This window comes from Lissotriton vulgaris, chromosome 4_1 (assembly GCF_964263255.1).
Source record: "Lissotriton vulgaris chromosome 4_1, aLisVul1.2, whole genome shotgun sequence".
In the NCBI taxonomy this organism is placed as follows: domain Eukaryota; kingdom Metazoa; phylum Chordata; class Amphibia; order Caudata; family Salamandridae; genus Lissotriton; species Lissotriton vulgaris.
Window position 1 is genome coordinate 1,396,549,683 of NC_141691.1, and position 13,505 is coordinate 1,396,563,187.

The window sequence follows — 13,505 nt, forward strand, 5'->3', positions numbered from 1 at the left end:
TTCCCTTCTCCCTGTTAAGGAGAGTAGCATAAAACACCTCTGTCTACTCCTCCATACGAGGTCGTTGCATCGTCACACTCAAGAGATCTTTGATCTCTTGTCAACTACCAGTCCCACCTGTTTGATGCTCACTGAGACATGGCTTAATGACTCCTCCCACCCGGACATAGTGGCTGCCATTCCCACTGATTATACCATCCATCGACAGGATAGAGACAAGGGTAGAGGAGGAGGAGTTGCCTTGGTTGTGAAAAATTCTTTTTCGTGCACGGTCACGCATACTCACACCATCGCAGGGGCTGACTCTCTAGCTTTTACCATCTCCCTATCGCCGCAACAAGCACTGAAGGGCCTGATTGTTTACAGACCTCCGGGCCCAGTGGGTTCCTTTCTTGATGATCTCCAACAGGTCATGTCGGTCCTTGTTCTGAGATCGGAGCAATGCTTACTTGCGGGAGATTTTAATTTCCATATGGACGACTACAATGATCAGGATGCCATCAAATTGTTAGATCTCGCATCCACCCTGGGTCTTTCCCCTTATCTTTTTGGTCCGACCCACGACAAAGGCCACACACTTGATCAGGTTTTTTCCACCATACCTATCATGGCTGTAACACTTCTGCCTATCGTTTGGTCTGACCATTTTCTTGCCCATTTTGAAATATCCTCCACCTTGGCTTCTCCGGCCAGTGCCACGAGACAGCAGGGCAGCAGTTATAGGGCACTTCATCGGGTGACCCCAGATATGCTCACACAAGCTCTGGTTGACCACCCTGTGTCTTGTACGGGGGACCTGGAGAAAGATCTTGAGAGCCTGCAATTCTGGCTTCTTGCCAGACTAAATGAGCTCGCTCCTTTACAGCCACCCAGGTCCGCTGCTCGACGGGTCTCTGCCCCCTGGTTCACGGAGGAACTAGCCCATGCCCGTAGGCAATGTAAAGTTGCGGAGCGGGCTTGGAGAGCCCAGTATGAGCCTGAGGCCAAACAACGGTATAGAACCATGATGAAGTCATACCATGAACTAGTCCTTCAGAGCAAGAAATGTTATTTCGCTAAAAGGATTGATGACGCTGCCAATTCTTGCAAAGAGATTTTTTCAATTGTGCGAGAATTCACCAGCCCCCGGTCCATCTCTACTCAGGGTGCTCCAGCGGAGACCTGGGCCAACACTATTGCCAACTTCTTCACCACCAAAATTAGGCAAATCCAGGTCTCCTTCCCGTTGAGAGCCCCAGATGATGTGTCTACGGTGCCGATTGAGACAGCTTCTCTGTCTCCCTCAGGCCCAGCTCTGCTTGATTTTCCTCCCCTTTTGGTTGCCACATCTCTAGTTTTGATGAGGAACCTTAAGTCGGGCTCACCGTTAGACCCGTGCCCAGCAAAATTTCTAGCAAAAATGGCGGATGCCATTAATCCCATAGCCAATCCCATCCTCAATTTATCCCTGAGCGAGGGCTTTCTGCCCCAGACCTGGAAGCAAGCCATGGTCATCCCTCTGATTAAGAAGCCTAATCTTAACCCAGAGGTACCCTCCAACTATAGGCCAATCTCGCTCCTTCCAGCACTGACTAAGATCTTGGAGAAACACGTGCACAGCGTGCTTTCCAACTTCCTGGAGTCTAATGATTTACTTCATGATTCCCAATCAGGCTTTCGCTCCAACTTAAGCACCGAGACGGCGCTCTTGGAAGTCTCGGAGATCGTTAAAGAGGTGCTGGACACGGGAGGCAGGGTGATGTTAGTTATGCTAGACCTGTCGGCGGCGTTTGACACCGTCCCCCATGAGGATCTCCTCATTAGGCTCCGTGACATCGGGCTAGGGGGGACGGTGCTCAACTGGTTTTCTTCCTTTCTGGCCAACCGCCGCCAGACGGTCTGGGTCCCACCCGGATCCGCCGAGATGCCGCCATTGGGAGTCGGAGTACCTCAGGGCTCCATTCTGAGCCCCACTCTATTTAACATCCTTATGACCCCTCTGGCGACATTGGCGGAGTCCTATGGGGCCCGGATCGTCTCTTATGCTGACGACACTCAGCTCCTTTTCACCTGTCGCAAGAGCGAAGAGTTCGATGGAGAAAGGATCCGTGAGTGCCTTGGGGCTGTTTTTAGCTGGTTTTCACACAACAGCCTTAAGTGCAACTCGGACAAATCTGAAATACTATTCTTCGGATGCCCATCAGAACCAGATTGGCAGGAATGGTGGCCTGCCGACATGTTCCCTCCCACACAGTCCTCTAAGTGGGCTAAGAACCTGGGAGTGAAAATTGACAACGAGCTCTCGCTCAAATCCCAGGTTTCCACTCTTACGGGAACATGCTTTGGGATTCTCAGAATGTTGCGCAAGTTCTTTCCCCTTCTCTCGGAGCAACATCGGAGGATTACTGTTCAGGCCCTCATAGGGTCCAGATTGGACTACGCCAATGTCCTATATCTGGGCTTGCCTGATTATCTCCTACAACGTTTGCAGGTCACCCAGAAAGCTGCTGCACGTGCCATCTTTGGCCTTCATCGTCGCACTAGCGCCTCTAATCTCCTTGTATCCCTTCACTGGCTTCCGGTGCGGAAGAGGATACTGTTCAAAGCCATGACCCTTGCTCATAAGGCCTTGTATGGCAATGGCGCCAAGTATCTCCAGAGGAGGCTGGATTTCTATCGACCTGCCCGATCCCTCAGATCAGAAGCCTTGGCATTGGCTCGGGTGCCACGCATTAAAAGGGCTCGGCTAGGCGGCCGGTCCTTTAGTTTCCTTGCTCCTCAGCTATGGAACTCGTTACCGGTGTCCTTGCGAAACACTGCTAATCTGCTTGTCTTCAGGAAGGACTTGAAAACCTGGTTGTTTGCTTGATAATCTGTCCCCTCCTTTTGGGCCCCTGTTCTGTTATCATTGTTATGTTTTCTAGCTCTTTTCCATGGTCTGGAGCTCAAAGCGCCGGGACACTCCTTTGGAGTAGCCGTTGCGCTATAAAAGTCCCATTTTAACATAACATAACATAACATAACAGTTGTGAAGCCCACGAATACAATCCAGAAGGGTTCTACGTTTATTTTTGTGACTTTTTTTCTGAAAAAAAAATAAGAAAGCTCTGCAGCACAAGTTTCAGTCATTTTTTTAAAATAATAATCCTGCTTGTTAGGTTTATTTATTTTTGTGTATATCTCAGGGTGTTGACTAATTTTGTTTCTCTTTCAGGTGTTTACAAAAGTCATTGTTCAATTGATTTTTCATTATGCAAAATGTACATGCTCCACCACCATGTTTACAGCTTCCAGGGGATCCCCCAGTTAAATGGAAGGTTTGGCATAGAGCTTTTGAAAAATATATTGGAGCTATAGGGGGTTCAAGGTTCAGTGCAGAAAGGAAGGGCTTTATTTTGGAGCACAATTTGGGTTTTGAAGGACAAGCCGTTTTAGAACATTTACCTCCTATTGTAGCAGAAGTGGGGGAGGAAGAGTTAAATGCTTATGACCAGGCGGTGAGAATGTTGGAGAAACAATTTGATGTGGAGAGCAGTCTTGTAGTGTCCAGGCACAGATTCTTTACAAGGAAACAAGAATCTGATGAAAGCATTGTATTTTACGTTGCAGCTCTTAGGATTTTGGCGTCTGAGTGTGAATTTGAACATTTTTGTACACAACTTATTAGGGATCAAATTGTTGTCCACTGTTGGGACAGTAAGGTTCAAGAGAAGCTTTTGACGTTATAGAACCCAATTTTAGATGAAACAATTATTGATGTCTTAGTGGATGGGAAATCTTTACAGCTTTTGGTTGATTCAGGGGCAAGGATTACTATGATTTCTGAGGAACTTTTTAATTTTACCTGGAAAGATAAAGATCTCAACCCGCCTGATAGGAGTCCAGTTTCTTATGAAGGCAAATGTATTCAGTTATCTGGATTTTTTGATGCTCAGTTAGGTTTAAAGAGAAATGTATTCAGGGGAAAGTATATGTTGCAAAGAAGGGCCTTAACATACTTGGTTGGTATCACCAAGGTTTATTTAAAATGACTCTCAGGCCTGGTACTAAAGAACAGGTTTCTATTGTTGAACTCCAGCCGGTTGAGGAGAATTTGGGTCGCTGGTTTAAGCAATTCCCGAACGTTTTCAGTGAGAAACTAGGGTGTATCACTGGTTTTAAAGATTTCATAAAGGCTAAAGATGGAGCTTATCCGGTTAAACATAAATTGAGGAACGTCCCATTTAGCATAAGAGGTGATTTGTCTCTAGAATTGAAGAAAATGTGTGAAAGTGGTGTTATTGAGCCAATAGAATCATCTCTTTAGTTGAGTCCCTTGGTCGTAGTGAGAAAAAAATGGCAATCTCAGGGTATGCATTGATTTGCGCAGTGTTAATAGGGAGATTTGGATTGATTCACATCCCTTACCACGAATTGATGATATTCTTTCTTAATTTGCCGATGCAAAGTATTTTTCTAAGATCGATCTTGCATCTGCTTATCATCAAGTTGACCTTGATCCTATTTCTAAACATTTAACTGCTTTTGTGTCACCTATAGGAACATTTCAGTTCCGCAGAATGCCATTTGGTTTGGCGTCAGTGGCTTCAGTTTTTCAGTGCATTATGGAGAAGGTGTTGGAGGGTGTTCCTGAGACAGTGGTTTTTGAGGATGATATTCTTGTGGCTGGTAAAACTTGGATGAGCATGATGTTAATCTTACCACTGTTTTGAAAAGGTTGGAGTCTAAGGGTATTGTGGCGAACAGACTCAAATGTGTTTTTGGAGTTGAGTGTATAGAATATTTAGGTTATTGCATCTCCGGCAAGTACATTGTGCCAAGAGAGGGTCTCATTCAGGCCATTTCTGATGTCCCGTGTCCTACGTCTAAGGAGCAGGTCTCATCTTTTCTCGGTTTGTGTGAGTTTTACACAAAATGTATTCAAAATTTTGCAGCTAAGACTGTCCACATGAGGGAGTTGCTTAAGAGGAGGAAAGTTTTTCTCTGGAGCGATGAGTGTCAACAAGAATTTCTTCAAATCAAGAAGGAGATGGGTACTTGCAAGATTCTGACTCCTTTCGATCCGTCTCTTGAGTGTATTGTATCTGTAGATGCTAGCATTGATGGACTTGGAGGTATGATTTCACAAATGAAGCAAGGGAATGAGTATACTGTGGGGTTTGCTTCTCGTGCTTTGCGTGCTAGTGAGAAAAACTACTCTGTGATTGAGAGAGAGTTGCTCGCGTGTTGTTGGGCAGTTGAGCGTTTCAAGTGTTTTTTGTGGGGTAAGTTTTTTAAGCTTTTCACTGACCATAAGCCTCTAATTTCTATTCTGGAAGGAAAAATTGTTAAAGATCACACTCCCAGGATTGCGAGATTAAGCTCAAAATTGTTACAATAAAATTTTCAAGTTGCTCACATTCCTGGTGGGAAAAATACAAGGGCAGATTATTTGTCTAGATCGCTTTTACCTACTGAGAAGGGCGATTGTCTTAATGAAGTTGAAGATGAGTGTTTAATTGCAGCTGTTGATGCGTGTCATTGTGGGTGTTTTTCTGAGTCTGATTGGTTGAATGGTATGGAATCTGATAGTTTGCTCAAGAAAGTCAAAGAGTTCATAGTGTCAGGCTGGCTTAAGGAGAAACATTTGGATGCTGATCTTCATCCTTTTGCTAAAGTTGCTGAGGAGCTTACCTTGGAGGGTGTTGGTATGATCATGCGTGGAGATCGCTTCATTCCTCCTGCATCTCTTAGAAATCAAATCATTCGTTATGGTCATGTAGGGCACCTTGGACAGACCAATACAAAAAAAAGAATACGTGCAGTTTATTGGTGGCCTTCAATGGACCGTCAGATTAATTATGTTGTTGAGGGGTGTGTCACGTGTTGCACCAGTGATAAAGTGATAAAAGTAGTTTCACCTCCTGTTCAGTGCATTGATCCTCCTCAGGGTCCATGGTTAAAGTTAGCCATTGATTTTGTGGGACCCTTCAACATCTTGCCCAGAAAATTCAAATTTGCTTTGGTGGAGGCGGATTATTTCTCAAAATGGTGGGAGGTTCACTTTATGTCAGATCCCAATTCGCTAGAAGTCATCAAGTTTTTGCAAAGTTTATTTGGAAGGGAAGGTTTTCCGAAAGAAATTGTATCTGACAATGGTGTGCAGTTCATATCTAAAGAAATTAATGAGTTTTTATGTCAGTCTGGAATTTTACACCGGCGTGTGGCGTTTTATCACCCACAGGCTAATGGTTTTATTGAACGCAATAACCGCATTTTAGTTGAGTGTATTCAATGGGCAGTGTCAGCTAATGTTGACATTAAGGAGGCTGTACAAAGTATGCTGTGGGCCCATCGCACCACTCCAAGTTCTGTCACTGGTTCTAGTCCTTTTGTGTTACTAAGAGGAAGGGAAGCGTCTTTCCACATGTGTCCAGCATGGATGAAGAAGTGGGGGATGGTTTCAGGTTTATGTGAGATCAAGGAGGCTGCGAACTCCCGTTTCTGTTCTGATTTTTCTCAGGAAAAGAATAAGGAGTTAGATTGTTTTGATCATAAAATGAAAGTGGGGGACTGGGTCAGGATTAAGTCTCCTCTTAATGTCCCCTAAGGTTTTTCAAAATATGGTCCGCCTGTAAAGGTTGATGCCTCATCACGTTTTGCTATTAGAATCAATCGCAAGAATTGGTGGAATCTGTCTAGAGTGTACAAGATTCCTCCTAAAGTCGTGTTGCAATTAGGACTCAATTCAGAGGGTATTCTAAAGAGTCCACAGTCTTCAAGTTCTGAACATATTAAGAATCCCATGAAATATGTTGGTCCACGTAGATCTGCAAGGAATTGTGTTCCGCCTAATCGTTTAAATTTGTAATCTCAGTAGTCTCCCTCTTTCTTTTCTTCTGTGTTTTCCTCTCACATGGTCTTGTAGCTCTATTCTTCGTTCCTATTTCTCTGTGTCTTTAGGTTCTTTTCGGTTCTTTTTGTTTATTTTTCTGGTTCTTTTGTATCATTCTTTTGTTGTTGAAGTTTTCTTTTAAGGATAGGAGATGTTGTAGTAATCTATGTGTTAACTCTGCAGTCTTACTTGGAGCTATTTCTCCTTATGATGTCATTGTCATAGTGATAGAATGGTACTGTTTGAATCTCTGTGAAACTAAGACAGTTCCTGGAAGCTGTGGAGACATACAGTCAATAAACGCAGAGTTCCCACTTAACTCTGATGTAATGTGATTACTTCACCTACCTTTGCAGCAAAAACAACAAGTTGATGGATGGAATGCTCAAATGAATCTCAGCCACTCGCAAACACTTTGGCCGCATCCCAAACTATTGTTTTCTGTCCACCTTGCCACCTCAGTTTGGCCCCGCCATATGCAAATATGCCTTGACCCTGCTCCTCATGGGAACAGCCTGAACTGCCAGGCCAGGTCCTCCCTGAACCAAAACGCAAGCAACCAGCCAGGAATAGCTTGGTTCCAGTGGTGCATACCCGGTGTACTCATGTATCAGACAATGCCTCGTACTCCTTCCCGGCATGAAGTTGGTGTGGCCTGAGTGGAGCAGAGTGGAGATCGCTTTTATCAGCCTGTTGACCATAGCCTTGGCAAATATTTTTGACTTCACATTGGCATATAGAAGGAGCATAATTTTGGCAGTTGGCTGGGCTTTGGATTTAGTGTGAGTGTTGCGCCTCTCAGGTTATCAGACACGGTACCTGATTGGGACATTTCATTGTGATCCAAAGAATGGGTGGGAGTATGATAGTGGCATATTTTCTGAAAAAGTTAAAGGGGAGCCATTCGGACCAGGAATCTTCCCTGAATGCATCCCACTTAGGGTCTCCCCCAGCTTTGTTTTCATCAGCTGGGCTTCAAGAACATCTTGAGACTCCTGGAATAATGGAGCATTGCACTGTGTCATGGTACACTGTTATTGGGTGTGCCCAATTCCGATTGGAACTGTGTGTCCTGTTACTAAAATGTCATGTCTCCCTTGCAGGTACAAATTCTTATCTGCACTAGGTACAGTGTGTTACTGAAAGACTGACTGGTGGTTTCAAACCACTGACCTGTATTTTAAGACAGAGACCCCAGGCTTGGTTAAAAGAGGACGCAATTATCTTCACATATGAGGATGCGGTGTGACTGCACCTGCTTGAAGGGGTGAGGGGAGGAATTCCTTGAAGACCATGGGGCCCTCATACTCTCTGAAAAGGCACTCTTTGGGATGTGGGGCTTATGGACTATGTGCCATGTCCTAAGTGGCGCAGTCAGTGTACCCTTTGACAGCTTGCTTGCCCCCTTTATGTGCGAGTATATATTACGGGTGCATAAGGCAGTACATTAATTTGAATGGAGCCACACACCCATGCAATTGAGGAAATACCCCCTTAAGATTGCACGGGGCAAAATGTGTGCCTGCCAGATAATTATTTCAGAAGGGGCTTCCAAATTGGTTGCAGCCTTTTCCACGGGGGCACAACACACTAGTTCAAATGCCTGTTGCCATCAGAGAACACTCTTGTGTCATGGCAGGAGACCTTTTCGGGAAGGGGTGAGTGGTTATATCTGTGTTCTCCTTCTTGTATTTCAGACCTATTTGGGAGATTACCTAATGTTCTATCCTGTGCAGACTAGTCTCTGACGAAAAGTCATTGAGTCCCTCAGTGATTTGTGTTTGGATTATTGACTTGCATGGCAAGAACATGTGTATTTAATATAAACTAAAATGCTGGCTTTTCTTTTAATATTGCAGTCTTCAGTAATATTTGATATTAGATTACGAGGAGAGTTTGATGGAACCGTCACATATCATCGGCCAGTTCTTCCTGCTCGATCTCTGCAACCATGCCAGATTGCTGTGGCAGGTATGAGTGTCTGATAATTGTATTTTGTAGCCTGTAATCTCTGAATTGTCTTAAATTATGGTAATATTGTTAAAGTATGGAAACTAAAACTAGTGTTGCAGAAAGCAAAAGTAGTTTAGTGAACTGTTGGAAAGTTAATATCTAGTGCTTCAACCAAATACTCTGTCACTCATTATAATAAAACGTATCTCTGCACACCCCTTGCTACTGCTATTTAGCTATTTTATAAGGCTCTAAAGAGCAAGCAATTGCTAATATCCAGTTACTTAAGTGCCCCTTTGGTGATATCTTTAGCGTAGGTCTTGATAAATTATAAGCCACTGGACTCTCCGCCATTAAACCATAGTTTCTGATTGATAAAAATATAGAAGTGAAAACATGAGTGATGCCTCTTCTCTGGGTGCAACTCACCATTGCTATTTTCATATTCCCAAAATGTCATCTAAAGGTTCCCCCCTATACGCAACCTTATTATCTCAAACGGAGTGCAGTGGTAAGTGTTCTTGTTAAAAAAAATACACGTAGACTTTAGCATAATCTAAGGCTGTATTGCTTCCTATTGCTGTTCCAATGGTTTGAAGATTGAAGTTATTGTCAACATTTGAAGTAGTAGTTGAATGAAATAACATTCAGTGGTTTCATTACCAATTCTGACAGGATGTCCATCTCTTGGTGCTGGACCATTATCTCTCATGCTGTTTGTAATCCCTTCCGCATGAGAAATCATACCACACAAGTTAGTTACATCATATTTAACTAAAAGTCAATGGTACCAGTGAGGAGGTGTTTTAGTTTAACTATTAAATGAGTTGTACCTCCTAAAAGTGTTGGAATGAGGATCAGTTTTGTTTTTACATAACACCCTGAGCATTTTGCCGAATTTTCAAAGACTGGGCCATTCTCTTAGACAGTTGGTCTTGAATTCTATCTTATGGTTTCTAATTAAGTTTCAGCAAAGAAAACCAGAGTGTTACCAGGGACTGGATATCCCCCACAGCACCGTCATTATGCAAATGGTTATGGTTTATTGTGCTTTGTAAGCACTTTGACAAGGTGAAGCCCGTTCCCAGACCTATGGAAAAAAAGTGTAGTCATTTTAGATGGGGGGGGGGTTTGGGGCGAGTGTGGATGTAAATGTGCGGGATTTGGTAATGAATCCTTGTAATTCTTCTCAATGGGTGAGGCGTAGGACGGGTGAATGGTTACTTCAGGATGAGCAGCTTTTTTTGCTTTGAATTGAGTTGTATACTACTAATAAATTGCAATTAAAAAGAAGTGGAATGAAAAAAATAGCATGTAAGGTGCCTTTTTGATTAATTAGTTTTTAGTAATGTCATTTGCCTCGTTTGTTTCTTGCATGCACTACAAATCTTTTAATGTGATGTGTAGTGCTTGATAAAAATCTCTGGCACATTGTTTATTTTCAGGTATTTTCTAGTCTATAAATGTCTGAATTTAGGCGGATCAGAATCGGACCATGAGAGGTTTTTGTTGTCCGTGTTCCTAGAATTAGCTGTTCATGCAGGAGCCATACAAAGTTTGCTTGGAGGAACCACCATAATTTTAACAGTATAAGGAAGCTGATTGGTCATAAACACAGTAAATAATAAATACTGACCAGCTTTACCAGTACAGTTTTCCAGAATCCCTTATGGCCGAGGAAAGAGCGGTGCACCTGAACAGTTGAGTATGACTGAGTTCAAAGAACAGATTCAACCAGACTGCTACCCTCTTCCATTCTAAGACTAACACTAAGACAGGAGACAGGAAACCTGTTGGAAGCACTGCTGAACTGACTTGAAAATAGACAATTTAAGCCTTCTGTGAAAGAAGACGCTGGACTGCGGTCACAGACGAGAGCCAGTCTGAGAAAACCAACAGCCCAGTAACCTGTTGAGGACTTTTAGGAGCCAATTCGAAGTCTGTGTCAGTAGGATATCAAGCTACAACACATCTATACATTGCTTGGAGAAAGAGTTGTTCCCTACCTACATTGTGGTTGGTGAGCATGCTTTGTCTCTGACCAGCCTCCATTGCATGGAAATCAGTCTGAGCCCTCTAATTGCCTCAACAAGGGTTCCTCTCTTGAATTGATCATATTCCTTCTACTAGACCAAACTGATAGCTTCTAATACATTTGGTCCTCATTTGTAGTACCTAAACCCTCCGCTCTGAGTAACCCAGGGATATTCCCCCACCCCTTCGCAGTTCAGTTCTCCCTACTGATTGCAGCAAGAGGGTATTCGGCTCAACTTTGGTTCTCCACCTTTAATCCAACTCTGGACTTGAATGCACCTGTATATCTATGAATTATGCTATTGGATTCTAGTCAGAGTTACGTTTGTAATTTAGATATGACCATAGTTGTTTATCTGGTCCCATAATATGCTGCTAATTTCACACAGTTTGGGTAGTTTACTATATCATCATTTTGCTTATAAAGAAATATTGATAAACAAAAGAAAGGCCCCCCTAGGCATAGCCACATGGCCAGGGAAATTTTGGTTTTGGAGGTAACTAGGCAAGGCTGCACAGATCCGGGTAAGGAACCATTGATCACGTGGAGATGAGTCAAACAGTTCCCAAGATACAGTCTTTAAAGCCCTAGTCTCTTGTTGCCAGCTCTCTCTTGAATCGTGGATGCCATGCCCCTGAGTCTGTAGGCACCTCAAGCTGTAAGAAAATCTATCTGCAGCTGGTGGTTTTATTGTTACAAGGCCTTTAAACAACTTCTGCGCTTTAGAAAGATTCTTTTGAATGGACACCAGAACCATCTTTATTTTCCCAACAATAATCCTTTGATTAAGAAAACTTCTGTGACTCTTACCTTCCCATCGGGCATTGGATCAAGCCCCTGTAAACCCCCTTTACAGTGATTGGGGCCTATCAGGTATTTGAGCGGGCACTTGGTGACACCTTTCGAAGGTGGGACTTGGGGTAATTCTGTGGGTCTGAAGAGAGGTTATAGGAAGTATATTGAAAATTTGTAAAACTCTTATAGAGCCTAAACATTTGCACACATCTTAGTCAGTACTAACAGAAAAATACCTGGGATCTTGGAAGGGTAGCAACCCCAGCTGGTATCTACAGAGTATTAGCAGTGGAAGACTGAGATTGAAGTGTGTGCTTTTGACTTTTGGGACTCTGCCTTGTGTCCCTAGACTGCAGACCTGAGGATCGTGAACACACGATTGAATACCACTCCATTGTTACAGCAAACTGCATTGTTTCACGCATAGGCTATAATAATATTTCGGGTCTGATCTTAGACTACGAACGAGCTAGTGAATTCTGGTTTTCTTTGGTAAAGTACCAACGGGACATTTGGTCACTGAGAGCTATTATGATTTATTGTGTTGTGGCTAGCCCACATCACCTCCTTGAGGAAGCCTTGGGCTCCTTTTTGGATGGGTAGTGAGGCAGAGCGTTCGAAGTCTTAAGGGCTAAGCACTTGGTAATCCAGTTTGGGGTTCAATTGTATGGTAGAACTTGGACACCAATGGCAAATGACTCCAAATGTCACAATGGGAGCCCAATAACCTGATTGCCCTGGGGCCACTTGGTCTAGGTTCCTTGCATATTCCAGTATGCAAATATAACTTGTATAGTAAACAAAAAAGGATTTAGGGGTGCTTAGTGTTACAGCCACAGCCTCTGGATGTGAGTTGCATATTCAGTGATGGAATACATTGCTTTTATTCATGATGTTAGTATTAAATAGCCTAGGGTGACATGCCAGCACTTATATAAACCACAAACAGTCTGTGTTCTAGGAACTATTCAACAATTTAGGGAAAGACTGAATGGACCAAACCAAAATGCTAGTAAGCTGTTTAATTTTGACTGCTGTCACCTAGAGTGATGTTGCACTACTGAAAAGAGATCAATAATCTAATTGATAAAAGTTGGGACAGTAATGTGTGTATTGTATATTAAAAATATATATTACTTGTCTATTTATCTTTCTGTATTTGTACAGGCCCTGCATCTGTAACAAGCCAGTCACCTGTTCCCTGCAAACTATGTATCCTTTATTCATTTTTCACAACTGTTTTATGCATTAGTGTAATTGTAGACATTTGGTAAATAAAATGTTGAATTATTATCGTAACTTTTTTGTTTGACACATGTTATGAATGAGGTTTAGAACTTTAGCAAGAGTAAATGAAATAGAAAGCTGTGAGTCAGGTGCACACTAAGGCACATAATCTAGATGAAATAAGGGCTTTTAATGCGCCAAATACCGCCCTTACCCATCAAACCTTCTCCCCCCCCCCCCCCCCCCCCCCCCCGGACAACAACTTACAGAAGTACGAGTGCACAAACAACTTTTTTGTCTTCCTCCTCGGCCTGTGAACGCATTTCGTCTAACAAAACTATTTACTATTAATGCAAGGAACCCCCACAACACCTGATACAGAAATAAATTGAGTCCTCCCTTCTATTCAGCCACAGATATTCAAGTTAAGGTATACTTTCTCTCATTGTTTACTTTGTGCAACATGTTTAAAGTGTCTGACAATCTCCAGTGCCATTGAGTTAATGGCAGCACCTTTATCGCCTTATCAGACCGCACAGTTGCTAAGTTCATGGCGATTAGGCAGAGCCATAATTTCAGATCAACGTGTGTTATATTTTTCAAACTAAGATCTCCCATTCCCAGCAACAGAGCTCATGTGGA

General features: G+C 43.0%; 1 protein-coding gene across 1 annotated transcript in view; it reads left to right on the plus strand.

The window, feature by feature from the left end:
* Positions 1-13,505, plus strand: part of RMC1 (regulator of MON1-CCZ1) — a 319,509-nt gene that overhangs the window by 141,331 nt on the left and 164,673 nt on the right. Inside the window, exons 10-11 of the mRNA XM_086965645.1 lie at positions 8,713-8,824; positions 12,804-12,848. Of these exons, the coding sequence (XP_086821771.1) occupies positions 8,713-8,824; positions 12,804-12,848 (157 nt within the window). The remainder of the gene's footprint in view (positions 1-8,712; positions 8,825-12,803; positions 12,849-13,505) is intronic.